Raw genomic sequence first — 26846 nt, forward strand, 5'->3', positions numbered from 1 at the left:
GCGGCGGTATTTCGCACGCCCAAAACACCTTGGTTCAGATCCGTGCACATCCAAATTATTATCTAATCTCTCATCTCAGAAACCATCCAATCCAAACTCTATCTTATATAATAACAAAATAGTACTCCAAAACTATCTGCTCACAGATTCTTAGGCTGTCACTGACCTGCTCTAAAGAGAACGTTACCAACATACAAAACTCTGTAGCGGGTATCTTACCGACAACTGTAAACCTTAGGAGGGCACGGGCAACTCTATTTCCAACGTACACACTTTTCTATTATAAACCGGAAGTGGCGAAGAGAGGGGAGGATTTGTGCAGAGAAAGAAGTGAGTGAAGTGGAAAGAAATAATATAATATATAGTAGTTAATATATGGTTGAGATATAGAGTAAACATGATTACATCTTATTGTAGTATAAGTTAGATAATCTTGTTGACGAGTATAGAATATTTCTTTTAGAGCTAGTTTGGTAACTCTATTTTTCATGGAATTTTCATGAAAATGAATTAATCTCCCTTGGTAAAAATCGAAATTTTTTGGAAAAATAGCCAAACTAGCCTCTAGAGTATGAATTTAGACTACTATATAGATGGCTAAACGGGTCGCTCGGCCCAGCACGACACTAGCACTATTAGACACAACACTATTAGTAATTGTGTTGTGTCGTGCTGGCATTAGTGCCTAACCAGCGACCCGGACACTACACTATAGTGCTAATCGTGTCGTATCGGCACTATACGACACTAACACCTAATAGTGCTTGTGTCAGACCAGACACTATTTCATTTTAAAAGTTCAAAAATATAGAAGATCTTTAAGATTATATATATAATTTTAAAAGTTAAATATATATACCATTATAAAGTGAATTCACTGTGTTTAAAATCATAACAAATAACAATTTACAATCACGTGCACATATCACAATCATATCTATAAACTACCGGTTGGTGTAAGTCGTGCCTAACCGTGCTGGTCACTTAATCATGTTGTGCTCGTGCAAGCCCATCGTACCGGGGTGGCGGCACAAGCACGGCATAGACTCGTGTCGTGTCGATATTGACACTATCTGTGTGATTGGTTTGCTTCTCGGAACGTGCAACTGCACCCGCGGAGATTAAAGTACACCTTGTTTGGTTTCCATCTCTGAACATACAGACAGAATAGATGCAAAAAGTAGTCACTGAACATACAGACTGAATAGATGCAAAAAGTAGTCACTGGCCAGGCATGCTTGCGATGCTCCCGAGCCGCGTATGCCCACGTTCAGGCCAAGTGCATGCAACGGCACATAAACCGAGAACGCTTTTTACGTTGTTTTTTAACTGTATCTTTCAAATAAAAAATGTAATCATCGAACCAATTTAATATTCGTGTTCCTGATATTTTTGAAACAAAATTAGACCACACATGCTATATAATATTTGACGATTTATTTATGTACTCTTTATAGCGCATGTTCTGACGCAGACAACCAAACACATGTTACATTTATCCTGAATATATTAATACAAACAACCAAACATAAATCTATGCACGAAATTAGTCTGTATACAATGAGCCTGAATCATCACGTACGGTCCAGGCTATCACGGTACCACAACCAAACAGATGCTATATAAATTTTATATGGCACGAATACCATGCCGAAACACTACCGATTGTGCCGTGTTTAGTGCCGGTACATTTAGAATGTTCTATTTAGCTATCTATACTACTATAAATGCGGATAGCCTTAAAACTCGGTGGCGCGCAGACTCATCAATCCGATCTGCGGGGGCCGTGAGTCAGCCGCGAATCTCGCCGCAGGGACTAGAGAAGCTGTTGTTAACCAGCGCGCGATGGATAACCGGATAAGTAGATAGTGGCCGTTATTACTCTTGGATTAGCCGCAGTTACTCGCAGTCATCCGATACTCCGATCCCGTTATATAAATAGACGCCCCCTTGGCCCCGTCGCCTCATCACGAATCACCAACACCCTCTCCTCCACCTTCCATCCCGATCACCGCCGCCACCGCTTTCGTTCCACGTCCCGATGGCACCGGTAGATCTAACCCCCAGGCAGCCCCGGAAGGCGTATGGCGGCGACGCCGGCGCCTACTACGAGTGGAGCCCAGCCGACCTGCCCATGCTCGGCGTCGCCTCCATCGGCGCAGCCAAGCTCTCCCTCGCCGCCGGTGGGCTCTCGCTCCCCAGCTACTCCGACTCTTCCAAGGTCGCGTACGTTCTTGAAGGTACGCGCGCGCCTCTCTCACTGATAATCTGATAGATACCTAAATATATCTGAATCTGCTGATGCTTGAACGAAACGAACAACAGGCACTGGCACCTGCGGCATCGTCCTGCCGGAGGCGACCAAGGAGAAGGTGCTGGCCGTGAAGGAGGGCGACGCCCTCGCGCTCCCCTTCGGCGTGGTCACGTGGTGGCACAACGGCCCCGCCGCGCCGACCCAGCTCACGGTCCTCTTCCTCGGCGACACCTCCAAGGGCCACAGGCCGGGGCAGTTCACCAACTTCCAGCTGACGGGCGCGAGCGGCATCTTCACGGGCTTCTCCACCGAGTTCGTGTCGCGCGCGTGGGACCTGCCGGAGGCGAACGCCGCGGCGCTGGTGTCGAGCCAGCCGGCGTCGGGCATCGTCAGGGCCTCGTCCCCGCTGCCGGCGCCCTCGGCGCAGGACCGCGAGGGGGTGGCGCTCAACTGCCTGGAGGCGCCGCTGGACGTGGACATCCCGGGCGGGGGCCGCGTGGTGGTGCTCAACACGGCGAACCTGCCCCTGGTCAGGGAGGTCGGGCTGGGCGCCGACCTGGTCCGCATCGACGCGCACTCCATGTGCTCCCCGGGCTTCTCGTGCGACTCGGCGTACCAGGTCACCTACATCGTGCGCGGCAGCGGGCGCGTGCAGGTGGTCGGGCCCGACGGGGTGCGCGTCCTGGAGACGCGCGTCGAGGGCGGCTTCCTCTTCATCGTGCCCCGCTTCCACGTGGTGTCCAAGATCGCGGACGCGTCGGGCATGGAATGGTTCTCCATCATCACCACCCCCAAGTAATTTGTCTCGATCGATCTTTCTTTTTTTGGTCTGCTGTTGCGAATTGCACTGGACATTTGATTGCACGGGAATGTTTGCATTGCAGCCCGATCTTCAGCCATCTGGCCGGAAAGACGTCGGTGTGGAAAGCCATCTCGGCGGAGGTGCTGCAGGCGTCGTTCAACACCACGCCGGAGATGGAGAAGCTGTTCCGGTCCAAGAGGCTTGACTCGGAGATCTTCTTCGCGCCCCCGTCCAACTGAGCAAATAGGCGGAAGCCCACGGTGGAGTGCTCTCGTGAAGTCGTCGTGGTTAGATTAGCATTAGCTTAGCTCGCCTTAATAAAGAGAGAATGGTGGTGGTCCTCGGCTCACTGCTTCTTCAGTAGCTTCAGTCGTTCAGTGGTTCAGTCGTTGCGTCGGTCGGTTGTCGTGTCCGTTCGTCGAACTGCCAAGTTTTGTTAATTATTATTATTGTCACCCTCTGTTTTGTCTAGGTCTAGGGCTGGAAAAAAACTTTAAGCCGCGGCTTGTTCAGGCTCGCGAGCTATATTGTTTTAATTAATCTATAAAATAATAATAAATATTATAATTCTATAGATAATAATATGGTTGTTTCTTGGTTTTTATGATACATTTATGATATTTCATAATTTAGGTTATTCATAATATTGAAGGGTGATATTCTATTCCACATTTATATATTTAATTATTTTTAATATAATAATATTTATCAATGTATGGTTTGCAAGCTAACTTTAAGCCAAGCCAAGCTTATTCTTGAGTTCATACAATGATCGAGGGAGCTCGTTTTTCGGCCCTAGTTTTGTGCTCATCGTTGTCATTATTAGTTTATATAAAAAAAAACTGATACTTCCTCAAGATATATAACAATAAACTGATACTTCATCTATGGCCGTACCACCTTTGTTGGACTATTTTCTAAAGAAACACCTACTTATTTACTTAGGTATTTTTTAGTTCATAAGTATGATGGGACGGATTCGCTCAGTTTATTGTTGTTTGGATTTGTTTTATTAGAACAAAGTAACTCTAAAAAAGAATTATATTAAAATGTTAAACCATCCAGCATCCAAAATCTTTGGAATGGAGTCGCTCTCAGGCACGGAGACGCTCACAGCTCACTACCTTAGAGCTTCAGAGTTTGCAGGGAAGACACCATCCTCTGACAGTGGAGCTTCTTTGCTACACAACCCGTTCCTTCCCTTTCTTCCTTACCCAAGCTAGTGGCCTCATATATGTATAATGAGCAGTCAAGGTGTGAATCGCAACCGTTCTTCCGTCCGTTCTTGGCCTAAGACGTGGGAACAACGGTCCTGCTATGGATGCAGCTATTTCAGTAAGCAGGTCACGAGCAAAGGTATCCATGAGACGAGGTGCTTGCTCGACTGCACTTGGATTTTGGGGGAGGCCGTCGCTATTGGTATAGGCCGCCATCCTTTCCACGTTTTGGCATTAACGTGCGACCTGCTGGTCCAAGCTGCGCATTGATTTGCGAATTGCGACCGGCTGTTGTGCTTGGGTGATCGGTGAGAATGAATGGATTTGGCCGCACCAAGGTAAAGAAAAAATATAAATAATTATAATCTTTTACCATATCAAATTATTTATCTTTCATTAGAAGTGTACCACCATGATTTAGAATTTGGCTTCACCCCTGTTTGGCTTTGGTCCCTTCCTCTATATCTACTGACATGTTTCTGAACCTGCGGCGACTGGTGAGCAGTGCAGAGTGCAGGTGAAGCATGGAATGGAATCCTATCCACGGCCTAATTTGATAACACTAAGGCCTTGTTCGTTTGTGTCGGATTGCATCCGAAATCGTTCCACCTAATCAAAGTTTATATAAATTAGAGAAGCAATCCGGTTAAAAATCGTTCCGACCCACCAATCCGGCACAAACGAACAAGCCCTAATTAAGTGATGGTTCCAGGCGCCATCATTCTGACTACGCCAACTCCTGGCTTCCATAGCCTAGGGCTCGGCTCGGCCCGTCGTGTAGCGCTCTGCGAGAGGTATGCGCACTCAGGTCTAGTTCGATAGGCCATAAGTGCGCCGCAAGCCGAGAGACGAGTAGTCTATTAATGAGCCGTACTCCGGAGGCTCGTAGGTCATGAGCGTTATGCGGCCTGAGGGGTCCGTGGGTCATGAGTGAGAAGCGAACTGACGTTGGCTCGGTGCCAGACATAGAGATGGCCGAACGGGCCGCCCGGCCCGGCCCGGTGAAGCCCGTCCCGTTTTGGGTCCAGCCCGCCATGCACGATTAGAAAACCGGGCCAGGCCGTCTAAGCCCGCGGGCTCGATTTCCTGTCCGAGCCCGGCCCGCAGAGAGCCTAAATGGTCGGCCCGTTTAGCACGAAAAGCGGGCTAAGTTGGTCGGTAAGCACGTTTTAGTGCAAAAAGCGGGCTTAACGGGCTTAGAGGTAAACGGGTCGTGTCGGGCTAGCCCACCGTGCCTAGTTTTCTGTCCGGACTCAGCCCGCAGCAGGCCTAAACGGGCCGGGCCGGGCCGTTTAGCACGAAAAACGGACCGAAAAGCGGGCTAAACGGGCTGGTAATCACGTTTTAGTGCAAAAAAGCGGGCTTAACGAGCTTAGAGGTAAACGGGTCGTGCCGGGCTAGCCCACCGTGCCTAGTTTCCTGTTCGAGCCCGGCCTGCTTATTCATGCCGGGCTGGCCCAAGCCCGCATAGAACCGGGTCGTGCCGGGCTCAGACCGGGCCCAAACAGCGGGCTTCGCGCCGGGCTCGCGGGCCTCGTGCTTATTGGCCATCTATATCCAGTCATGGTTAATGCATCCAGTCATTTTATGGTGGGTCAACCCAGGACCGAGATGTGATCCACTCGAGTGGCTCCCTTCCGACACGCCCGGCTTCCCTTTCATGCCCCGCCAAGCCTGGTCCCGGGCTCGGTGCCGCAGGGTTCGACCGGGGACGAGTCCTTCGAGGGTTGGCACACCTGCCTCTTCAGAATAACTAACGCGCCCCAGCGATCAGTTGCTCTTTCCTCAGCGTGCTCACTGACTCGTGGGTCCTAGGGACTGGGGGGCCGTTCCCCTGATAGTAGCCCCCGAGACCTCGAAGGGGGAGTATCTACCTTCAGGGGCTAAGGACAGGTCGGACGATGTCTTGTGTATTTGTTTCACAAGTAATTGTGGCGTTCCCTCAGAAATTGGTGTCACTTCTGTGGGGATCGTCCGCCTCCTAAGGTGGAGATGGGCGCTCTTCTTCATCTTTATTAACCTCGGGCGGTCGCTCCCCTGCAGGTCATCCTTGACGTGTCTTTTGAACTCATTTTGAACCGGGTCAGCGGTTGAACCTTGAGTTTATCAACATGTCGCGCTTCGTCGGTCACAAGCCGAGGTAGGCATCATTCCTCGGGCTCACCGATCTCCTCTTTTTGTCTGATTTTGCTTTAATCTGCCCCCCCGGTGCAACGGTGCGGTCGTCGTCGAACCGGGGGATGCATCTCGGCCGAGCTCCACGTCTCTTCCTTCTCCCCCTCGGGTGCTCGCAGGGGGTTGCGATGCCTTTCACGTGGCGCAGGAGGCCACCAAGGTTGAAGCCGAGCTGGTGCAGGTGCAACTCATCAAGGTCGACGATCGCGTCGTCGGTAAGTCAGTTCATTCTCACTTTTTCTATGGTTTTCCCCTCCCTTTTATTGTCCTGCCCATTTCTCGTGGCAGCCTTGGAAGCAGAGCTCAAGATGTCGTGCCACTGCTCGAGCCAACTTCTTGATTACGTTGGGGCCCATGGTGCCTCTTTGATCGAGCGCTTGGATAACGCCCCGTGCTGCATTCGGGACATTGCTGACTTCGGTGTTCATCATGGGGTTGCGGTGGCGCTGCTCATGGCGGAGGTCTGCTCTGGCTACCACCATCAGGATCTCATCGGTCCACCCTTCGTTCCTCTCGGATGAAGGGTCAGAGGACCTACTGGAAGGTTATGATGACGTAGTCTGCCACGTTGTGCTTAGGGTGTCTGCTGACGACGTCGATCGTGCTGCAAGCTAACAGCGACATGCTACGCCTCGACACTGTCACCATGGCAATAATAATACATATGAAAAAAGACTTTTGCTTTCTGGTTTCTAGTGTTGTGGGGCCTTCGAACCCCTTCCCTCTGCTATCTACACGGGCTGGTCCGGGTACCTCTCCTCTTTAAGAGCACATGAGAGGGAGAGGGAGAGTGATAGAGAGAGAAAGGGAAAAGTGTTCCTCTCCATGGATCTCTCGCTAGCTCGTGCTTTCCTTTGATGCCCATGGATCATGATGGCTCCTTAAGGGCTGATTTGGTGACCGGGGATCCCGAGGGGAAGAAATCCTCTTGCTATTCAAAATTGAATTGCAAGGGGATTCCTCCCCCATGGATCCCCTAGGGATCCCTAATCACCAAATCAGCCCAAGGGCGATCGTCCCATCTTTCCTCATGGATTCCCTTTAATCCTTATGCCAACTAATTCTTAGCTTACTCTCTAGGGTGCTGGTCGACTCTCTTGAGGTGTGAAGCCGTCGTGGCTTCGTGCCCTGGTCAGCCACCTTACGGACTCCCCAGGAGCGAACCGAGGATGCTTTTTTAAGGGATTCAAGAGCAGTACATTCGACTTACAGACGACTAACGCTGAGGTGCAGCGTCTACAATCGTGGCTAGCGGCTATCAATAATCTAGGGGCAAGTACACTATCGTGGTCCGGCCTCTATCCTCTCGACGTTTCCTAGATTTTTGACTACCTGGTAACTCGTCGCAGATCCTAGGCCTGAAGCGCTGAGCTTTTTCCTATGCGTAGATCAGGCTACAAGATTCATGTATGGATCATGTATTACTAACCGCTATATTAAACCTTTAGAGTATATATATTTACACACACAAAATTTCAACTACATATATACTCTTGTATGTGTGGCAGCCTTCGGAGGGGCCATGGCCCCTGCCGGCTACCCCTTGGCTCCGCCCCTGTGCACGCAACAATATCTCCAGCTTGCCGAGCAACCTGCCCCCCCCCCCCCCCCCCCCCCCCCCATGCATGTGCATGTTGTAGCCTATATATATGCGTTGCCGCCTACTATCCGGCTGACTCAAACCGATTCTCTGGCCTTGGCTTCATCTGGCCTATTGGTCTCGCATTCCCGCGCGGTGCCGGCGGCAGGCCGCCTCTACTCCATCTGGTGTCCGCAGGACTCGGGAGAGAGAGAAACGTGTCGTGGATGGTCAGATGGAGGCATGGAGCGATGCCGGAACGTGATGGAGATAGACTGACGAAGTTGCAGTTGCAGCGCATTTCTCCGCGCTTTGTCTTCCGTTCCGCTGCGGCAGCAGGGAGTTGTACGTGATTATTGACCAGGAAGCATGTGGATATTTGTAGGATTCTTCGCTTCTCGTTCCCTTTCTTTCAGATGCCTAATTTGCAATATGTAATTCCGTATTTGTTTAACTATAGAAAAAAAAACTGTAAGTTGTCTCATGTGAATTGTACCAGTTGATTGTTTAAAATACTGTCTGAAGATTCAGACATTAAAAAGGAAAGCAACCACAGCGATTCTTCTGTTCGGAGGGGGGAATCGAAATTGTGCCTTTGTCCTTCCAGATATCGAGAGGACCGAACAGCCAGCAGTAATCTTAATCTTCCGCGTGCGGTGCCGGGGGTCGCCCCCCATCTGGTCACCGCAAGACGTGGTGTGCCGTGTGCGAGGCGAGAGCGACGTTGGGCTGTCTACCTTCGCAAGTATACGAAGAATAGGATAAATCGTCTCTTCTTTCCCCATGCAACTATGCAAGATGGTCAGATGGATGCTGCTATAGAACCTGCTGGTGGATTGGAGTCTTGGAAGATAGCGATAGACCATTGAATCAGCGATGTTTTTTCACTTGCGTTTTTCTTCGTTCATCAAAGGAGGGTAAAAGTTTCAGTTTTTTATTTTATTTTTTGATCATCTGCCAGCATAAGACGCAGCGGATTTCCGGTCAGAAATGCAGAATATATAGGAGCAGCCACGACAACTGACCAGGTAGACAGCTTTCGCCGGAGCTTTGGGCCCGTATAAAATATACATACTCTCTCGTATGTAGAGCAGTACAGTTTTTACCCTCCTTTGGTGAAGAAAAATGCAAGTGAAAAAAATATTGTATAGTTAAGAAGAACTGATGTTCAGGGCCGGGATAGGGACACCTGTGGAGGTGTGCATGAGCACAGATATTGATCCGGCCAGCAGTGGGTTTCAACTTTCAACTATGCCCAGACGGTAGCAACGGGCGCCTGTTCATCTACTTGCGTCAGTTTGACCGATGAGACTGAGTCCAGTGCACAGCCTCCCTCTCGCCCCTGTCACATCAGCTCTCGCCTCCACTCTCGCCCCTGCTGCTCCAGTGCACAGGCTGCAGCAGGCTACAGCCTCAGGCTATAGCCACATCAGCTTTTCTATTTCAGAATTAAGTAATTCACGCGGATTTATTTTAACGCTTAGAAATCACACAACATAATACTTTTTATTGAATTAAAAACTACAAAGTGCATAATAATTTATAGATGAAATTTGTGATTTTTTTTGTATTTTTTTCAAATTTTTTGGAGTCCAAACGGTAAAAAACGGTTATCACACGTGGCGCTGATGTGGCCAGCAGAACCAATCGGAAGCAGCCACCTCGCTCTCGCCCCACACTCTCGCCCGCACGCCGCCCGCGCCAGTGCGTAGCCCGCCTCACCGCCTGCCTCTCGCCCGGGCGCGCGCTCCAGCGCGGGCGAGAGCGAGGCGGTTTCGCCTGCTCTCGCCGGGCGCGAGCGGCGTCGCCCGGAAACGCTCTCTCGCCTGGCTCTCGCCTTCGGTCGGGCGAGAGGAGCGCCGTGCCGCCCGTCTTGCAGCCTGCGTTGGCACCAGCCTGAGCATAGCAGACCAGCGTGTGGCGATGAGACACGATCACACACGAGCCTCCATGTCCCACTACTCGTCGTCACAATGCGGTGTTGCATTGACGCCTTCTCTTCTTTTCTGAAAGGTTATCGACTTCTTCTCCTCCTCCTTCTTCTTTAGATAAAGACCGCCACCCCTACTCGCAATCTGTAGCTAGTTAAATTGTATAGTTAAGAAATTGTGAAGAATAATTTAGATCGTTGATCCACTACCACCCCTGCTCGCAATCTGTAGCTAGTTAAGAAATAATATAAGTTTGGAAATGTATGGTCCTGAGTCCTGACGCCTGCCTTCTCGTTGATATAAAGATCCAATATAGAAAAAAGGGGCATTTGACCTTTTGATCACGACTTGTGAGAGGCCGTGCTCTTTCACTTTGTGGCTTTCGGCTAGCGTCTGCAGACGGTGTTGTGTTGTATTGTATGTGTCAAAGGCCTGCGCGTGCAAATAGATCGGTCGTATCAATCACGCGCGAGACCTTAGCTTCAGCGGTGCTCATACAACTGGACGGCTGGCGGCGTACCTGCTGGGACTCTACCTGGGAGAAATACTGAGATGCCGTGAAACACTGAAGGCAGTTTGGAAGTCCAAAACACGAAGTGGATTGAAGGAGCTAAAATCCTCTTCTTATTTAAAATTGAATAAGAAGGGGATTTTAGCCCCTCCAATCCCCTCCGAGTTTGAGACTCCCAAACTATCCCCTCCGAGTTTGAGACTCCCAAACTAGCCCTGATGGTCCTGTTGCTACGAGTACATACCCGTGGAAATCATCCATCCCCCCTGTTCGGTTCGAGTGCGATCTCGAGGGTGGGTGAGAGCATGTGCTTGCTATGGCGACTCAGGTCTGAAACGCAGTGGAAACGTGAAATGGGCGTGTGTGCGTGCATGTGCTCTTGCCATGGCGAGCCGGGCGGGGGGGCAACCAGAACCATGCAACGACTGCGATATGATGGCCGGGAAGCTGTGTGCCGCTAGCGGGCAGTGGCAGCGTACCCGTACTGATAACGATGCTGAAAGATGTTTGGCACTCTGGTTCCGGGGCAGGGGCAGTGGCAGGGAGATGCTCTAGCTAGCTAGTTCCGTGATGCGGGGCGAAGGCACATCGGCCGTGAGCCATTCTTTTGCAGCGCCGGATCGTTCCGTTGCGTGCTGCTGCTGCTGCCGCCTCGTGCCAACAGGGACGCACACACAAGGCAGACGAGACGACGACGACCCGCAACCGCGACGGCCGGCGAAGCGACACGCACGCCACCGTGCCTGTCGCGGTGGCCCTCGCCGTCAGGTGGTACAACCGAGGGGAGCCGTTCATTTGAGCGTGGGGCGCCGGTTTACGCGCCCCCCAGATGCACCTGTCATTCGGTTCGGCGGCCGCTGCGATGCTTCATCAGCACCGAGCCACCGAGCATACAAATAATACAAATCATGGAGATTTCGAGTTCTACCTGTTGATGTCAAACTTAGAAACAACACGCGCCGCTATCGCGTAACGTACCGTAGGCGTCACGTACGTCACTTATTATATGTACGTCACTTATTATATATAATAGGATCAGCGATCCTCTGCCCCGCGCGCTATCGCTAGAGGATAGCAGATTAAAGACAACAGACAGTGCATCAAAAACTTTTCAGCCGCTATCATCGTTGTCGGATTGCCATTCGACATACCAACGATATCCAAGCGATGCTATATAGAGGCACATCTAAAATTATTATTCTGTTTTAAAGTTTATAAAATAACAAATGTAAGATATAGTCAAAATCAATTACTTCTTATCTGGTACCATTAAAAATATCTTCTAACATTTTGTGATATAAAGTCATCGATTATATTATTGAGATCAATCTCATCCAACAATTTCTTTTCGACACATAGAATCGCCAAGTCATTTAACCTCTCTTAAGTTATTGTTGACCTTAAATAGTTCAAAAAATATTTTAATTTTAAAAATCTTCTCTCCGCTGATGCAATCATCATGTGTATAGTAAATAATACTATCTCTATATCAAAATAGAATTCGTTTTGCTTCTTTAGTGGATTCATCATCATCTAGTTAAATATAAACATAAAAATGAAGAGATAAAACAAATACTATTTTAGAACGGGTGGAGTATTCAATAAGTAATTGAGACATCAGTTTAACAATATAAACGAGACTGGTCGATAACGCATCGCTCTTTGCGTATTTTTATCTAATATACATATGTTTAACAGAAAAGTGCTACCATCCGGTGGTTAGAGGGCCCTCTGTTTTTGTTTTTGGGCCTGTGCGATCGCACCCTTGGCATCCCCCTCAGGTACGATGATTTCAACGTCTTCAAAAAAAATGTTAATTAAGATAGCGATTTGGGCCATGATAAAGAATGGTGCCTCTGTCAACGTGCGCGGAACGGAGATTGAGCAGGACTGCACGGCACGAGCCCAAGGCCGGCGCCGCTTGCAAGTTGGAAGTTGGAACCGAGCGACCCAAATGGCGCCCCTGTCAACTGTCGAATGGGACGCGGGGCGTCGTGACGTCGGAAGCTGCCGTGCGGCCGCAGTGTCGTTCGGTTCGGTTCCTCGCAACGAACCACGCCAGCGTGGCGGTCCGCCCCCCACCGCTCTTCCCTCCTCCGCCCTCACTGGCTCCCGACTATTTCTAGCACCGCCGCGCCGGATCGACACTTCTCATGTCATACCCCGGCTCCTCTGCTTCTCGGTTCCCGCCGTTCCATGTCCGCCACAAGGTGCCCGCCACAAGGTGCCCCTGTGTCCTCCGTCCCTCTCTACCTGGTTCCATGTCCACGGTTCTCATCTCATGCTAGGCTTCTTGCTTCATGCAGGGCAGACCGGCGGCAGAGGTTGTACCGATCGCTCTGGCCCACGTCGCCGGCCGGACCATCAACCACCGCGCGGAGCATCAAGCAGCTGCCATTCCAAAGCCCGTTGAAGCATCGAAGGATTTCCAGCCGTGAGCGTGTGCGGTGGCGGCGCGGCCGGGTCGCCGGGATGGGCAAGATGAACTGCTTCTCCGGCCTGCTCAGCGGCAAGAGCAAGGCATTCAAGGTTGGTGGCACAACCAGGCTCGGCTTTTCGCAACCGAATTTCGGCGGAGCTGTTCATCAGTTTTAGTGACTTTGGCCTTTGTTTGCTCGTCGATGGCGGCAGGGTGGCAACAAGGGCGCTTACGCCAAGAAGGCGGCCAGTGGTGGCAACGATTGCCCCAAGGTGAAGCCGGTAGAGTTCGTAGACATGGCGGGCACTGCTGTCGACGACTTCGTCGGCAGACGCGGCGGAGGCAGCGTTCATGCGTCCGCATGCAGCAGTAGCTTTGTCGTTCACGCAGCCACCGAGCTGCCACGCCATGCCACTGCCGAGAACGGTGAAGACGAGGCCGCGGTTAACAAGGACTCATCCTCCGCCGGCGCTGGCTCGCCCGGTTACAGCATTGGCCGCATGTCGCCAACGGCATCGCCGAAGCTGACGCGCTCCTGCTCCAACATGGAGACGGCGAGGTCTGTCCCCCCGCCAGGGTCCGACTCCGACCTGCCGGCGAGGTCACGCTCCCACAACGACCTGCTGAAGAACCTGCCCCCCGGAAGGCCGACGACCGCCCGCAGCGGCTTGAGCCCGACGGCGTCCTTCAGGTCCTCGTGCTCCGCCGACCGCGTCCTGCTGAAGAAACGGTCGTCGCGGCAGGTGCTCCCGTCCCGGAGCCGGAAGCTGTGGTGGCAGACGTTCCTCTGGAGCCACCGCAACCTGCACCGGCCGGGCGCGAGCGCGACCACTCCCACGCTGCCGTCTGCGTGGAAAGACGGCCGTCCCGTGCACCACGGGTACACGTCCGACACGCTGGGCACTGCCACCGCGGACGCCAAGAACAAGGGCGTCGTCGCGGTGGAGGAGGACCCCGTCCCGAACCAGTGGGTCGCGTTCTCCGCCGAGGCGTCTCCACTGGACCGGGTCAGCGCGTGGGTGAACAGCCTCGGGGACGCCTCGTTCCACGCCGTCGACGAGGAGGACGACGCCACGCTGCACGGCGCGCGACCGCGGCCCCGACCGAGACGCTCTGAGATCGTGGAGCTGTGGACGGCCGGCGGCAAGAGGCAGCCACAGGCGAAGCGGCGCGCCGCGGACGAGGCCGCCCCCGCCCAGGCGAGCGGCGTCGTGCACACGCTCAACGCCTTCTCCTCCGTCGCGCACATCGCCGGCATGGGGCTCCGGACCGTCCCGATGATCGCCGCCTTCTCGACCCTCCGCGCCGTCAACCTGTCTGGAAACATGATTGGTAAATTCCCACTGTAACAACAGCATGTGTTACTTGATTTGACGCTTGACTCAGTTCACGATCGTCCTTGCTCTTTGTGCAGTGCAAATCACCGCTGGATCGTTGCCCAAAGGCCTGCACTCACTGGACCTGTCGCGGAACAGCATTGCAGTCATCGAGGGGCTGCGGGAGCTGACGAGGCTGCGGGTGCTCAACCTCAGCTACAACCGGATCTCAAGGATCGGCCATGGTAAGCAAGCAAGCATGTCCTTGTGCTCTGCTGGCGATGCAACATCACTTTTACGTACTTTCTCTACCAGTTAGTGTCTGCGTTTCTGCCTGCCCTCCTGTGCTCTGGAAACACAGAGCTTGGAGCTATTGGCACCGCACGAATATTGTTCAGTGCCCATGCCAGCAGTAATGTTTGACACCCTGGATGTTTGGCGCGTTTAGATCCTTTGCTCGTGCTAACTGCTAAGGCCATACCACCATAGTAGCACGGTCCAGTCCATACCACACTGCAGGGGCTAGCTAGGGTTCCTGCTAGACATCATGGGGAAAGGGTCCAGCAGTTTTAGCTCGTTGTGACTCAGAACGCCATGTGGTCGTGTGGGTGTTGGGTGGTAACAAGAACGTCAGTCGCCTGCAGGTACGAATGGGGGTGCCACATGCTTCAGAGATATCTGATGCGGACATTTCTCATTCATGATGCTTTTCTTTTCAGCCCCGTGACACGCTTCGGCGCTTCCCATGTTTCTCCTGTTTGGTACCCAATGCCTGTTCAGAGAGTTCAGACCTTTGGATTTTGGATTCCAGGGGATCTATCCGTCCCAATAAGTGCTTGTTCGGTTATTTCCAATACACATGGATTGGATGGGATTGGAAAAAATTGAGAAGAAGTTTGACTTGTTTGGGATTAAAATCTATTCAATCCCACTCAATCCACATAGATTGAGAGCTAACCGAACAAGCCCTAACTTTGATTGTTCACAGAAACATATGTGCACATCACCATGACAGCGTGGTCCAGCCGCTGTTTATGACATCAGGGTCAACGATGATGTCCAAATAGTCCAGATTCTTTGGACGGCTCGAGACACAACGTGCATGTTTGGTTGTTGCATAGTGATGGCCTGGTTCGCATGTGTGGAGCCAGACTTTTTATGTGCAGGCTAGGTACGTGGCACGTGCATATGCTTGTGTTTGGTTGTCTACACATTAGTACATTTAGAACAGATATAGCTCGTGTTTGGTTGTCTGCATCAGAACGTGTATTAGAAAAAATGCACAAATAAATCTTCAAGTATTATACAACTTATGTGGTCTAGTTTTGTTCACAAAATATCAGAAACATAAATATAAAATCCGTTCAGCGATTAAATTTTTTAGTTAGAAGATATAACAAAAAAACCAAAAATGTTTTTTATTTTGCGTGCATGAACATGAGGATGTATGAGCCGTGATTGCACGCGCGGGTACGCAGCTAACAAGCGTCTCTGCGGAGGCTGGCTCACCTGTCCTTTTTGCATGTCGGACGTCTATATCGGCTCATCCAACAACCAAACATGCGGATGCAACTACACCTCCTCAGCAGTGAACCAAACATGCGGAACATAGACCATCACAAATAGGACCCAAGTTGTAGCAGGGCCGAGCATGGCCCATTTTTTCTTTTTTTGATTATGGAAACAAAATGTTTCAGCCTTTTGCAATCTCTTACATACGGCCTTACAAATCGAAAAAAAACAACCATCCATCGTAAACATTCTTTAAAATAAAACATCAACAAATCAAGCTTCTTCTAATCTAGCATTGGACCTCCATCCATGGCTTGCAAAGATCTCCATAGCCACCACCTCTAAAGATCGACATACCGCAAGGATCTCAAGTTGGCCCATTTTTTCTAGAAAATTTAATTTACAGTTGCATTTATACCGTCAATTTTGATACATTGGTTAGCACGTCTTTTACAATGGTGGTTTATGAGGTTGACTACAACAGTTTAAATCCTCACAAAGTGCTATTTTTTTATGTTAAAGCTTAATGGACCATATGCATCTTAGTGGGGTCATTGTGCCTTGGACCAGCTCATGGTCCCAATAGGCTATGCGAGCCATGCCTTGGGCTGGCGTGATGGATACGACCTGTTAACATATTCGGGCCTAAATGGACTGTGCTGGGATCGGCCTAGGAGGTCCATTTGTACAATATATAGATTAGGCCATCTCCGGCAGATCTCATATATTATCCTCTATTTAAAACTTCACTCTATAAATAGTATTAAACATTGTCATCTATATTATCACGTCTCTTATGATCCACGAAGACAACCTTAACCACTCAACTATGAATGTTTTTGTTGGGTTTCTGACTTATGAGAGTTGTTTTTTTATTTCTTTTCGAACCTGGTAAATAATACTCCCTATGTCCTAGAATGTTTGTCGCTATTGTGTTATGGTACTCGTGTCAATTAAACTTTCTCGAGTTTGACTAGATTTACAGAAAATATTAGCAACATTTGTATCTCTTAATAATTTTACTATAAAAACAGAATTAAATATATATTTAACGATACTGGTTATGTAATATAAAACGTTATATATTTGGTCAAAGTTAAAAAAAATATTTGTCTCCTCAAAAAGTAAGAATGACCGACATTTTGGGACGGAGAGGTAGAAGCCACTTTTCTAATCGAAAGCATCTTAGATCTTTTTTTTTGTTTTGACTTATGGTTCCTTGAAATAGTGAAACAGAGTTATTTAAAAAAAAAAGAGGTTTTATACTTGTTCGAACCAAACAGCTTATGACTTTTACACATCTCATAATCTACATTAGCTTCTCTTACACCCCACGATTTATACGTGGATGTGGTCTGTGGAGTTATGGATCGACAATGTACAGCAGACCAATTTAACGTGTGTTTCTGCTTTTGGTTTATGCAGGCCTGTCGAGCTGCACGGCCATCAGGGAGCTGTACCTGGCCGGGAACAAGATCAGCGACGTGGAGGGGCTCCACCGCCTGCTGAAGCTGGCCGTCCTGGACGTGAGCTTCAACAAGATCAGCACGGCCAAGTCCCTGGGCCAGCTCGTGGCCAACTACGGCTCGCTGCGGGCGATCAGCCTGCTGGGCAACCCGGTGCAGGCGAACACCGGCGAGGACACGCTCCGCAAGGCGGTGTCGGGCCTGCTCCCGCGGATCGACTACCTGAACAAGCAGGCCGTGAAGCCGCAGCGCGCGCGCGAGGTGGCCAAGGACAGCGTCGCGCAGGCGGCGCTCGGGAACAACGCCGGGGGCAGCTCGCGGAGGCGGCTGGCGCGCCGCCTCAGCCAGAGCCCCGGCTCGTCGTCGGGCAAGGGCCGGGGCCGGGGCGGCAGGGAGGGGAACGGCAGCCGCAGGGGCAGCAGGAGCAGGTTCGTGGCCAGGCCCCAGAGCTCGAGCTACCAAGGAGATGAGGCAAAACATGACAACGGTGTTGGGCTTGAAGAGGGAGAAGAAACAAGTCCGTGCGTTTAAACTGCAAGATGTTGTTAATGAGCTCGAGTTTGACGCATCTATTGCTAGTTAGCGGTGTGTCTAATTTATCTTTGTAGTACCACCGTCGACGGATTAGGTCTCCAATGCAAAAAAATGTTTAGCGTCTACCATTTGATTCGTTGATCTTGTTTTCTTTCTCTGGATGATGATGATGACGAAGCGTAAAGAATCTGAGACTACGAATTATGAGGTTCAGTTGAACTCGTGAAAGCGCAGCTACATCAACAAATTTCATAGCACCAGCCACCAGGCCAGTCCGGACAAAAAAAAACTTAAAAAAAATTCCGACCTGCCGGATTCGAACCAGCGACCTAAGGATTAATTCTGCAAATACTACAGTCCTCCGCTCTACCAACTGAGCTAAGGTCGGTTTGATGTTTGCACTAATAACGTAAAGTATTATAACATTTGTATCATTCATAACTACATAAGTTGTCCAATGGTAAGCCTGACAGATACATCATGGCATGGCACCCCCGCTTGCCACTACAGATTTGCTCTTTTGTTTTTGCCAAAGCTAACTGCGCATCGATTTACCCCTTTGAATCGGCTCCAAAGAAATAAAGGCGCAGTCGGGTCCAAAGAATCATTACGTTACGGCAGGTTAATACCATCAGCTTCAGTCTCTATTCCTGCACGACTGGCTGTGCTTTGCATTATTTGCTCTTACAAGTTGTTACTTTTTTCTCTTGCATCCACACATCACACGCATGAAAAAGTTTCTGTATGACTGCCTACACGACTACCTTCTAAAATTCCAAACTTAGGACATGTTTAGCACTACACTTTTAGCAAACAGTTTAGCTCCTTAAAGTGTGCTAAACCGCTAAAGATTACCATATAGGATCCAAACAGACCCTTAGCAAAGTTCTAACGGGTCTTAAACTTATTTGGTTCTTTCCTAATTAAATTTTAGCTAGCTAAAGATTAGCTAAAAATATTAGCTAGCTAAATTTTAGCAAGCAATATGTTGTTTGGTTTTCTAGATAATGAACTAGCTAATACGAATAAAATGACATAAATATCCTTTTGATTTTACGATACTATATCATGGATAGATGAAAGTTATAGATATACGAGTCAATCAGCTAATATTAGTTGTCATTAGCTGGGGCTGAGAAATGGATGGAATAATGAAATCTGAGTTCTAGCTAAAACTTATCTAGTCTATTAGAGCATCTACAAGAAACTCTTCATTTTTTTTCTCTCTATTTGACTATCTATTTACGTTTTTATAAATATTACACTCTATATATAGCATCTCAGTCCAACAGACTATCTATCTAGTTTGGCTAGTCAAATTTAGCTAGTGAGAGAGACAATTTACAGAGTCAGATAGCTTACGAGTCAGATAGCTAGTCTGTTGGAGATTTAATTTACTATTGAGTAGCTAAAATTTAGCTTGACGAGTTATTTAGCTAGTCTTTTGGAGATGCTCTTAGCCAGCTAAAGTTTATCTTGTCGATCTATTAGTTATCTTGTTTGATTATAAAGTAGCTAAAGTTTAACGGGGCCTTATCTATTATTGATCTAGAAGTCTTTAGAGAACTATTGGACTTGCTCTTAGAATTATTGGACTTGCTCTTAGAAGTATAAATTTGAACTTTTAGAAAACAAAATCTAAAAAGAAAACCAGCCGGTGTCGTCTCGTCTGCTTTCAAAAACCATACAACAACCAACGAAAAGCGCACGCGCACGCGCATCCCGGCAGTCAGTAGCGCAGCTGCCTCTCCTCTCTTTGCCCCCCGGAGCCGGAGCAAGAGCGCCGCCAACAGCTCGCTACCGGCGCCGTGTCATGGCGGGGGCTGGAGACAAGGTGGACTACGTCTTCAAGGTGGTGCTGATCGGCGACTCGGCGGTTGGCAAGTCGCAGATCCTCGCCCGCTTCGCCCGCAACGAGTTCAGCCTCGACTCCAAGGCCACCATCGGCGTCGAGTTCCAGACCCGCACCCTCGTCATCGACCACAGGAGCGTCAAGGCCCAGATCTGGGACACCGCCGGCCAGGAGAGGTACCAGCAAACAACGCACCCGTCCATCCGTCCGCCTCCCCGCTCTACTCCCGATCCTATCCGCTGCTTTACTCACTAGTCTCTTGCGCAAATCATGCTCCTCGATCCGTTCCTCTGGCGCATTAGATCTCTCTGGACTGTAGCGGTTGCTGAAACGCTGAGCGCAATGGTGGATCTCTACTTCTGAAGCATTTGCTTTTTTTTGCGCGTTCACACCTACCTTACCAGCAAAGGACAATGTGCTGTTAGGTGATTAGATCTGGCAGCTCTATGCTTATGGTGCAGTGCTATTACTGAAGTCTTTAACTGTTGAGGCACGACGAATTCAATCATTCATGTTGGCTTCTACTTGCTCTGTAGTTTTTGGAACCGTAATTTGAGGAAGTAAACGTGTGCTATAGGTAGTGGAGGTGGTGGTTCTGCATTGACAGAAGTTGCTTGAGCTTGACTGGGAGCTTGAGCAAATGGGACAATATTATTCGAATTCTGAATTGTTCACATTTACCTTGTACTTCGCTCTTCTGCTTTCCGATACCCGACGTCATCTAATGCACAATTGACACCACCTTTAAAGTTTTTGTGGTACACAAATCAACAGGCCTGATAGACGTACTATGAAATGCTCTGCAAGAATCTAAAACCTTTGATAAAAAAAATTTGTTTGTTCAGACCTCTTTGGTGGGAGGCCTACCATGCTGGTTTGAATCTGAGGTACATTGCTTGTGCACTAGGTCATGGTTCCTCGTTTGGTCACAAATCATCGTCAGCTGTCAACATGTCATTACTCCTTATTTTGAGCAAATATGCCTTAATAGCTTGAGCCCGCAAGGCATGTTCGTGCCCTGTTAGTAGAACTGGGAGAATTTCGTAGAAGTAGAATACAAGCATCAGTCTGTCATTATCTTCTTCAGGCAATTCTTTACTCATGACAAGAAAACTTACAATGTGCATGATTCTCACTCTCGAAGTACTCTTCATATTAGAATCATCATTTGCTTTAGACATGTTTAGGGGTGGTAATGTGTTCTAAATTTTACACTAAAATTTTTACACTATAAAATTTAAGGATCAGACCAGATTAGGATTGAGCTCTATTTCTATTTTTTTAACTAAAATTATTTAAGGGCTCAAATAAATTGTGCAGAAACATTTGAATCGTGATCTATTACCACCCCTAGACATGTTCATAGTGTTCGGGCATTCTGATTATCGGAGTGCTGACCCGTGGAAATTATTTTATATATTGGGTCCTGGTTCATATCCGTGGCCTTAAAGCATGGCATATTTAGCCATTTTTAGGTGCTGTGACTTTTTGCACCTGCTTTCCATCACTTTTTTCTTCATTGACTTCTCATGCTGAGTTGCTGGTTACACCCAACTACTGCAGGTACAGAGCTGTGACAAGTGCTTATTACAGAGGTGCACTGGGAGCTTTGCTGGTCTATGACATTACCAGACGCCAGAGCTTCGATCATATACCCCGCTGGCTAGATGAACTCCGAGCCCATGCTGACAAGAACATTGTGATAATGCTGGTTGGCAACAAGAGTGATCTCGAGGAGCAGCGAGCGGTGAGCACTGAAGATGCCAAGGAGTTTGCCGAGAAGGAGAACCTCTTCTTCCTGGAGACCTCTGCGCTCCAGGCAACAAACGTAGAGAGTGCTTTTCAAACTGTCTTGACAGAGATATTCAAGATCCACAGCAAGAAGAACATGGTGTCGGAGCCGAAGAGCAATGGAGCTGCCCCAGCAATGCCGGGGACAAAGGTCCTTGTCCCAGGTCCGGCGCAGGAAATCCCAAAGAGCAAGTGCTGCAGTTCCATGTGATGCTTCTACGTTTGGTGCTGGGTGGGTTGAAAATATATTCACGCAACATTGTGTTGGTTTTAAATCCCTGCTGAAATACTTGGGTTTTGGCGGGATTGTATTGGAACACCGGTGTATTTTAGATATTTGTCACAATTGTGACATGAGGGAAGGGTGTGCTGATGTATTAGTTCTCTTGTTCTCTAATTGATACGTTTTATCCCTGCTGCAAGTATCTGTAGCACCGATTGTTTTTGAGATGCGAGGTGTGAATTTGCCGTGTACAAGAAATAATCCACTCATCTGATCTGCTGGTTGCAATCATATTTTGTCTTTGGAGCTAAACGGAAAAGATAAATGTAGGCCCTGTGTAGCATGGTTCTAACTCCACAGATCTCTGCTCAGAGTTGAATTGGTGATCCAAATTTTAGGTATGAGGAGGCAAGCGAAACGGAGGCCGTCGTCGGTCCGACTTGGGCCTGCGAAGCCAGTGCACATGCAGATCTGTCACGTCAGCTTGCGTTGTGAGGCGCACTGCAACGCTGCACTCTCTCCTCCCCATTTTCTCCGTGTACGAATATGGTAGTTGGATTAGCTATACCGGAACTGATGGAGACGCTAAGAGGGCTAGTTTGTGAGCCACAAATCCAGAGTAGATTGGAGGAGCTAGAATTCCTTTCTTATTCAGGGCCCCTTTGGCAGGGCTCTGGCTTCTCCAAAAACGACTTTGGCTCTGCCTCACGAGGTGAAGCCACTTCTTTAGATGAGTCAAAGCCATTCTGAAAAATCATTTGGCAAAACAGCTTATAGGTTGTTTTTCATAAAGACCCTCTACTGATCGATCTCTCCTGTACGTGGCTAGGGATTGAGGGCAGGACCAAAAAATAATAATTTGGACTGGTGGGAGGACTATTGTGCAAAAATGACGTGAGCTGAAGCCGGGCGAGCCAATTTTTTTGGCTCATGCCCTCTAGTTCATTTTGGAAAAGCACTTCACTGGTGAAGCCATTTGAAAAATAGGTGTTTGGCACAACTTTTGCATGAGGCAGAGCCGAAGCTGAAAAATAAGTCCTACAAAGGGGCCCTCAATTTTAAATAAGATGATGATTTTAGTCTTTAGAATTCTCTCTGGTTTTATGGCTCCCAATCTAGCGGTAATCTCTCCCACCATTTGCTTGTAATTGCACCGTCCTGTTTCCGTCTGTCTGTCTGTCCAGGCAAGCTAGAGTATTTAAGCAGATGGTACTGAGAGAACTGACGACGCTACGATCCGGCACAAATCCAACCTGGATGGTGTTGGCACGAACAACAAGAGCAGCTGGAAGAAGGAAAAAAAACATGTTGAGAGTGAAATGCTACTACTACACTACAGTACATTCAGACGATAAAATTACACCAGGAAACCAATGTTTCGACCCTAGAAAGCGCAGCTCGCAGGAAGAGAACAGGCACCGGCGTCTTCTCAGCGCATCGCTTTCCGAATTGGACTTCGCAGCAACTGTTACCCCTATCATGCCACCGATCTTTGGCAGAAATGGACACCTACGCTTCCCAGCTCCTGCTTTTTCGACCAACTTGGTTCACAGTAATAAAATTCTCTTTAGTGGAGCACCTCACGTCGGCACTACTACCACCCAATTGACCAGAGAAACGCCATTGCTCCAACGTCGACAGCTTCAGGAATCAGATATGAGAGAGATTTAAAAAAACACAAAAATCTATCATGTAGATACAAATGAGTCAACAACTGCTTATCAATCAGTCATGTGTCACCAAACACGCTTTGTAATCCATGTGACCCATAATAATTAGACGAGCCACCACCATACACCACAAAACAAGCCAGGTCCATGTCATGCCAGAAACCAAAGCTCAACTGCAATTGTCTACCGAACAAAATCTATCATGAACAAGGATCCAAAGATCAAGCACAGAACAAAGACCAAGTTTTTTTTATAACGAATCGCATGCACAGGAAATCAGATTGGGCTAGTCCCAGCCAATCCTTTTTGACCTCACAAGTCACAACTCACAAGCAAGAACATTGCTGTTCAAATGAGTTCACTCTTTACTGCAAGTGTAGCCAAGCAAGCTAGAGTAGATAAACTACCACTACTGCTGCTATATCATCCTAAAGGAATTTTGGATATGAGATTCTGCCATACATATTGCTTCCATGAGCTTTGTTACAAAAAAAATTAGCCAAGCATGAGCAATCCATATTGGTTGCCAACCAAACGCCGCATGTCCCATATACACCAACAAAATATCAAGGCAGGTGTGGAGCACGCTAGGAGAAAGGAGAGAAATTTTGAGAGAGAGTGATGGAGCTAACAGAATGTGAAGGTGTTGCTGCCTGCTTCCTTCTGCGGTCGCCGCCCGCCGCCTCGCCAGATCTCTCCTACACCAGCCGGCCGTATGTACACATCGGCGGCGGCGCAACGGTGGTGGTGGGGGTTCCTGCATCACGCACGTCACGGGTCGCGGACGCGGGGGCTGGTAGCTGGCATGGGCACGCCGGGCGACGGCAGGCAGCCGAAGCCGAGCGGCGACGTGGGCGCGCGGATCGGCGAGGGCATCCCGCGGAGGCGGCGCATGTAGGCGGAGATGGGCGACTCCGCGGTCATGCACACCGCCGGGAGCGGCGGGAGCGGGGAGAGCGCCGGCGGGGCCGGGGGCAGGATGGGCGGCGGGGCCAGCGGCGGCGGCCGGATGCGGTGGAGGCGGGAGGGTATCGCCGTCGGCGGCGGAGGCGGCGGCGCCATGATGGGAGGCGGTGGCGCCATGAGGGGGGCGCGGGCGCGGGCGGTGGCGGGAGTGGGCGCTGGCTGCGGCGGCAGGAGGTGGGACGGCGAGCCTGTGAGCTTCTGCACGACGTCGCGGAAGTCGGACTTGTCGATGTTGTACACGGGGGGCTGGGGAGGCGGGTGGTCGGCAGGGATGGAGGAGGCCTGCGGCGGCGGCGGCGGCGGCGGCGGGAGAGGAGGAGGCGGGCGGGGAGCCGGCGGCGGCGGGGAAGGCGCTCGCATGGTGGAGGCGGGAACGGGAGCGGGAGAGGCGGAAGACGACTGCTTGGAGATCTTGTAGGAGGCCTTGTTGAGGGACTTGAGCGAGGAGGGTGCTGAGGAGGCGGAGGGAGGAGGCGGCTGCTGCTGCTGTGGGAGGTTGGACTTGTCCGTGACCATGGCGGGGGAGGACTGAGGAGACGAGGGAAGCGGTGAGAGTCTGGGATTTGGGGAGTGAACGGAGTAGGGAAGGAGACCGAGCTTTTTGGATAGGCGGGCGAGTGGCACTGTGGCAAGGGAAAAAAATTTGTTGCAGCCGGGCTGCAAACCCTCACAAAAATGAGGATAGGCCCCACCTGCAGGTCTACCAGATAACGTTTTTGTTGTATTATTGACCTGCAGGTGGGGTCTATCCTCATTTTTGTGAGGGGCTGCAAACGGCCTGGTTTGCAGCCCGGCTGCAACAAATTTTTTTCCGTGGCAAGCAACAGGCTCTTCTCTTATGGGGCAAACCGAACCAGACGCAGTGGGACAGTGCTGTGCGGTGGTAGCAATGTCTGGGCTAGCCGACTGGTTGCTGCGGCGCCTCCCTGTGGCCTCTTCATGCTCGGCGCTTCAGCCGCTCTCCTGCGCATGTCGACTGCAGTTTCGCGAGCTTTCTACGTGTGTTTCTTCTACGCGTGTTTCTTTACTGAATTACTGATGACCCAGGGGGGAAACCCAATTCTTCACTCGGATTTTTTTTTCACTTCTCCCTGAGATAGGATTTTTTTTGCCAGGATTACGTACCATTAGCACGTAGGCAATACGAGGATTATGTGAGTAGCACCAAAAAATTATGGCGATCATTCATGAGCGCTCAGGCCATTTTTATCGGCGGAAGCGGAAGAAGGCAATGGCCCCGGGAAGTGGAAGCAATCACTGCCGCAGCAAGAAACCGTACAAGCAAATCCACTGGCCGCTAGGGGCTGGGACCACGCACACACCATCAAAGTAACTGCCGCTAGAATAGAACGCAGTCGAAGGAGCAGCAAGCCAAGTAATATACTACTACTCTGTCTCTGCCATGGCAACGGAGTCCCGAGAGAGGAGATTACGTGGGCCATTAGCGGAGCCATGTGGAGCCGTAATCGCGCTGTCTTGTTTATATACTCCAATCGCTTTCGTGCTTTTTTTTAAAAAAATTACGACGATACGACAGCACGCACGGGAAGCTGCTTTGACCGAAAGGCTGTCTTTGACCGGGCGTGGGGGCAGCAGAATCGTCCCTTCAGATGGGCCCAGCTAGACGGAGCTCGTACTGCAGCGGTAGCAGTAGCACGCAGAGGAGACAGAGGGACACCGTCTCGTAGTTTTGTCAGGCGTTTATGGCTCGTAAGTTTTTTTTTTCGCATTTGATAACTGAAGCACTAAAATAAAATAAAATAAAGAGGCTACAAATTAGTTTTTATGGTCGTTTTATCTTGTATCGTCGCTACTCTATGGTTGCGGTTAGGTTTTATAAATTAACAGTAACTGTATATGCTACAGTATCTATATATATCTTATTTAAATGCGACGTTTATTGAAACACAGTTATATTTTTATTTTTAAATTATTAGTATCTACTATTTACAATATCTCTCTTTATATAACATAAATAGACACAAGTTAACCCTACTTTTTGATATTCAACGTGGTAGGAGAAAAGAAATTTATTACTCTCGCTGTGCACGATGAAACTCTTGCTTTATATTACTACTAAAGATAAAGATTAGTGTACATAAGCCGTGCGGGTTTCTGAATTTGCTCTTATGTCTTTATATTGTTGTGAAGCATGTTATGCTACTAGTATACTCTTGTTAACCTATTAAGGAGAGTAAAATACAATTCTGGTACTTAAATTTGACTCGCCATGTCAATTTGGTTCATTAATTAATAATGTATGTATCTTAAAAGTCCGACCACTGTTTGATTCTGTTACGTCCAACCGGGCAACACGTGCACGGCGGCGAGAGTGGTGTACCCCTTCGCCGCCTTGTTCATCAGGACCATGCCGGTGTAGTTGTACGCAGACACCATTTGCCTCTGCTCGACATGCTCGGTGATGGAGCGGCTCTCGCACAACACCACATTGTCACTCACATTGGCCTCAACTAGTGCAGTGCATTCAAGGCTCCAGGCCGATGTCGCGGTCCATTTTATCCTTGACGTCGGTGTCTAGCCCAACGACAATGTCCATGATGGACCAATTTTTAGATCCAGGCAAGTCCACCAATGTTGTACTTGACAAGGACGGTAAGGCACGCGTGG

The 26846-nt window shown here is 49.4% G+C and overlaps 4 protein-coding genes and 1 non-coding gene across 8 annotated transcripts; 3 read left to right on the top strand and 2 right to left on the bottom strand.

The window, feature by feature from the left end:
- The first annotated feature begins 1933 nt into the window (after nt 1–1933).
- Nucleotides 1934–3640, top strand: LOC100283693 (legumin-like protein). Its single transcript, NM_001156594.2, has 3 exons — nt 1934–2240; nt 2326–3049; nt 3139–3640. Exons 1-3 carry the CDS (start codon nt 2042–2044, stop codon nt 3293–3295), a joined length of 1080 nt encoding a protein of 359 aa, NP_001150066.1. The 5' UTR covers nt 1934–2041; the 3' UTR covers nt 3296–3640.
- Nucleotides 3641–12342: 8702 nt separating this feature from the next.
- Nucleotides 12343–17903, top strand: LOC100280724 (protein binding protein). Of its 3 annotated transcripts, none has more exons than XM_008660325.4 (5): nt 12343–12693; nt 12781–12998; nt 13101–14220; nt 14303–14449; nt 17142–17903. In XM_008660325.4, the coding sequence occupies exons 1-5, from the start codon at nt 12666–12668 to the stop codon at nt 17711–17713; spliced, it is 2085 nt and encodes a 694-aa protein (XP_008658547.1). In that variant the 5' UTR covers nt 12343–12665; the 3' UTR covers nt 17714–17903. The 3 variants fall into 3 exon arrangements, with proteins under 3 accessions (XP_008658547.1, XP_023156749.1, NP_001147116.1); XM_023300981.2 differs by having other exon boundaries at nt 12343–12679; nt 12776–12998; NM_001153644.2 differs by having other exon boundaries at nt 12623–12693; nt 12776–12998; nt 17142–17850.
- A 114-nt stretch (nt 17904–18017) lies between these two features.
- TRNAY-GUA (transfer RNA tyrosine (anticodon GUA)) lies at nt 18018–18104 on the bottom strand. The gene is given in 2 exon segments: nt 18018–18053; nt 18068–18104. It is a non-coding gene; the product is annotated as a tRNA-Tyr (tRNA).
- A 1342-nt stretch (nt 18105–19446) lies between these two features.
- LOC100272235 (Ras-related protein RABA4a) lies at nt 19447–21779 on the top strand. Its single transcript, NM_001159426.1, has 2 exons — nt 19447–19744; nt 21132–21779. Exons 1-2 carry the CDS (start codon nt 19530–19532, stop codon nt 21568–21570), a joined length of 654 nt encoding a protein of 217 aa, NP_001152898.1. The 5' UTR covers nt 19447–19529; the 3' UTR covers nt 21571–21779.
- Nucleotides 21780–22869: 1090 nt separating this feature from the next.
- On the bottom strand, nt 22870–24769 carry LOC100216927 (VQ motif-containing protein 9). Of its 2 annotated transcripts, NM_001143312.1 has the most exons (2): nt 23885–24769; nt 22870–23223 (listed from the first exon to the last, which is right to left on the bottom strand). In NM_001143312.1, exon 1 carries the CDS (start codon nt 24732–24734, stop codon nt 24024–24026), a length of 711 nt encoding a protein of 236 aa, NP_001136784.1. In that variant the 5' UTR covers nt 24735–24769; the 3' UTR covers nt 22870–23223; nt 23885–24023. The 2 variants fall into 2 exon arrangements, with proteins under 2 accessions (NP_001136784.1, NP_001144612.2); NM_001151140.2 differs by lacking the exon at nt 22870–23223 and having other exon boundaries at nt 23483–24757.
- Nucleotides 24770–26846: the final 2077 nt, after the last annotated feature.

Source organism: Zea mays, chromosome 9 (assembly GCF_902167145.1).
Source record: "Zea mays cultivar B73 chromosome 9, Zm-B73-REFERENCE-NAM-5.0, whole genome shotgun sequence".
NCBI lineage: Eukaryota > Viridiplantae > Streptophyta > Magnoliopsida > Poales > Poaceae > Zea > Zea mays.

Bases quoted from the DNA above. Each gene is read 5' to 3' on its own strand.
- LOC100283693 (NM_001156594.2), top strand. From the start codon at position 2,042: ATGGCACCGGTAGATCTAACCCCCAGGCAGCCCCGGAAGGCGTATGGC. The intron at 2,241-2,325 runs GTACGCGCGCGC...AACGAACAACAG, and splicing joins GGTCGCGTACGTTCTTGAAG to GCACTGGCACCTGCGGCATC. The intron at 3,050-3,138 runs GTAATTTGTCTC...TTTGCATTGCAG, and splicing joins TCCATCATCACCACCCCCAA to CCCGATCTTCAGCCATCTGG.
- LOC100280724 (XM_008660325.4), top strand. From the start codon at position 12,666: ATGTCCGCCACAAGGTGCCCGCCACAAG. The intron at 12,999-13,100 runs GTTGGTGGCACA...CGATGGCGGCAG, and splicing joins GCAAGAGCAAGGCATTCAAG to GGTGGCAACAAGGGCGCTTA. The intron at 14,221-14,302 runs GTAAATTCCCAC...CTCTTTGTGCAG, and splicing joins CCTGTCTGGAAACATGATTG to TGCAAATCACCGCTGGATCG.
- LOC100272235 (NM_001159426.1), top strand. From the start codon at position 19,530: ATGGCGGGGGCTGGAGACAAGGTGGACTACGTCTTCAAGGTGGTGCTG. The intron at 19,745-21,131 runs GTACCAGCAAAC...CAACTACTGCAG, and splicing joins GACACCGCCGGCCAGGAGAG to GTACAGAGCTGTGACAAGTG.
- LOC100216927 (NM_001143312.1), bottom strand. From the start codon at position 24,734: ATGGTCACGGACAAGTCCAACCTCCCACAGCAGCAGCAGCCGCCTCCT.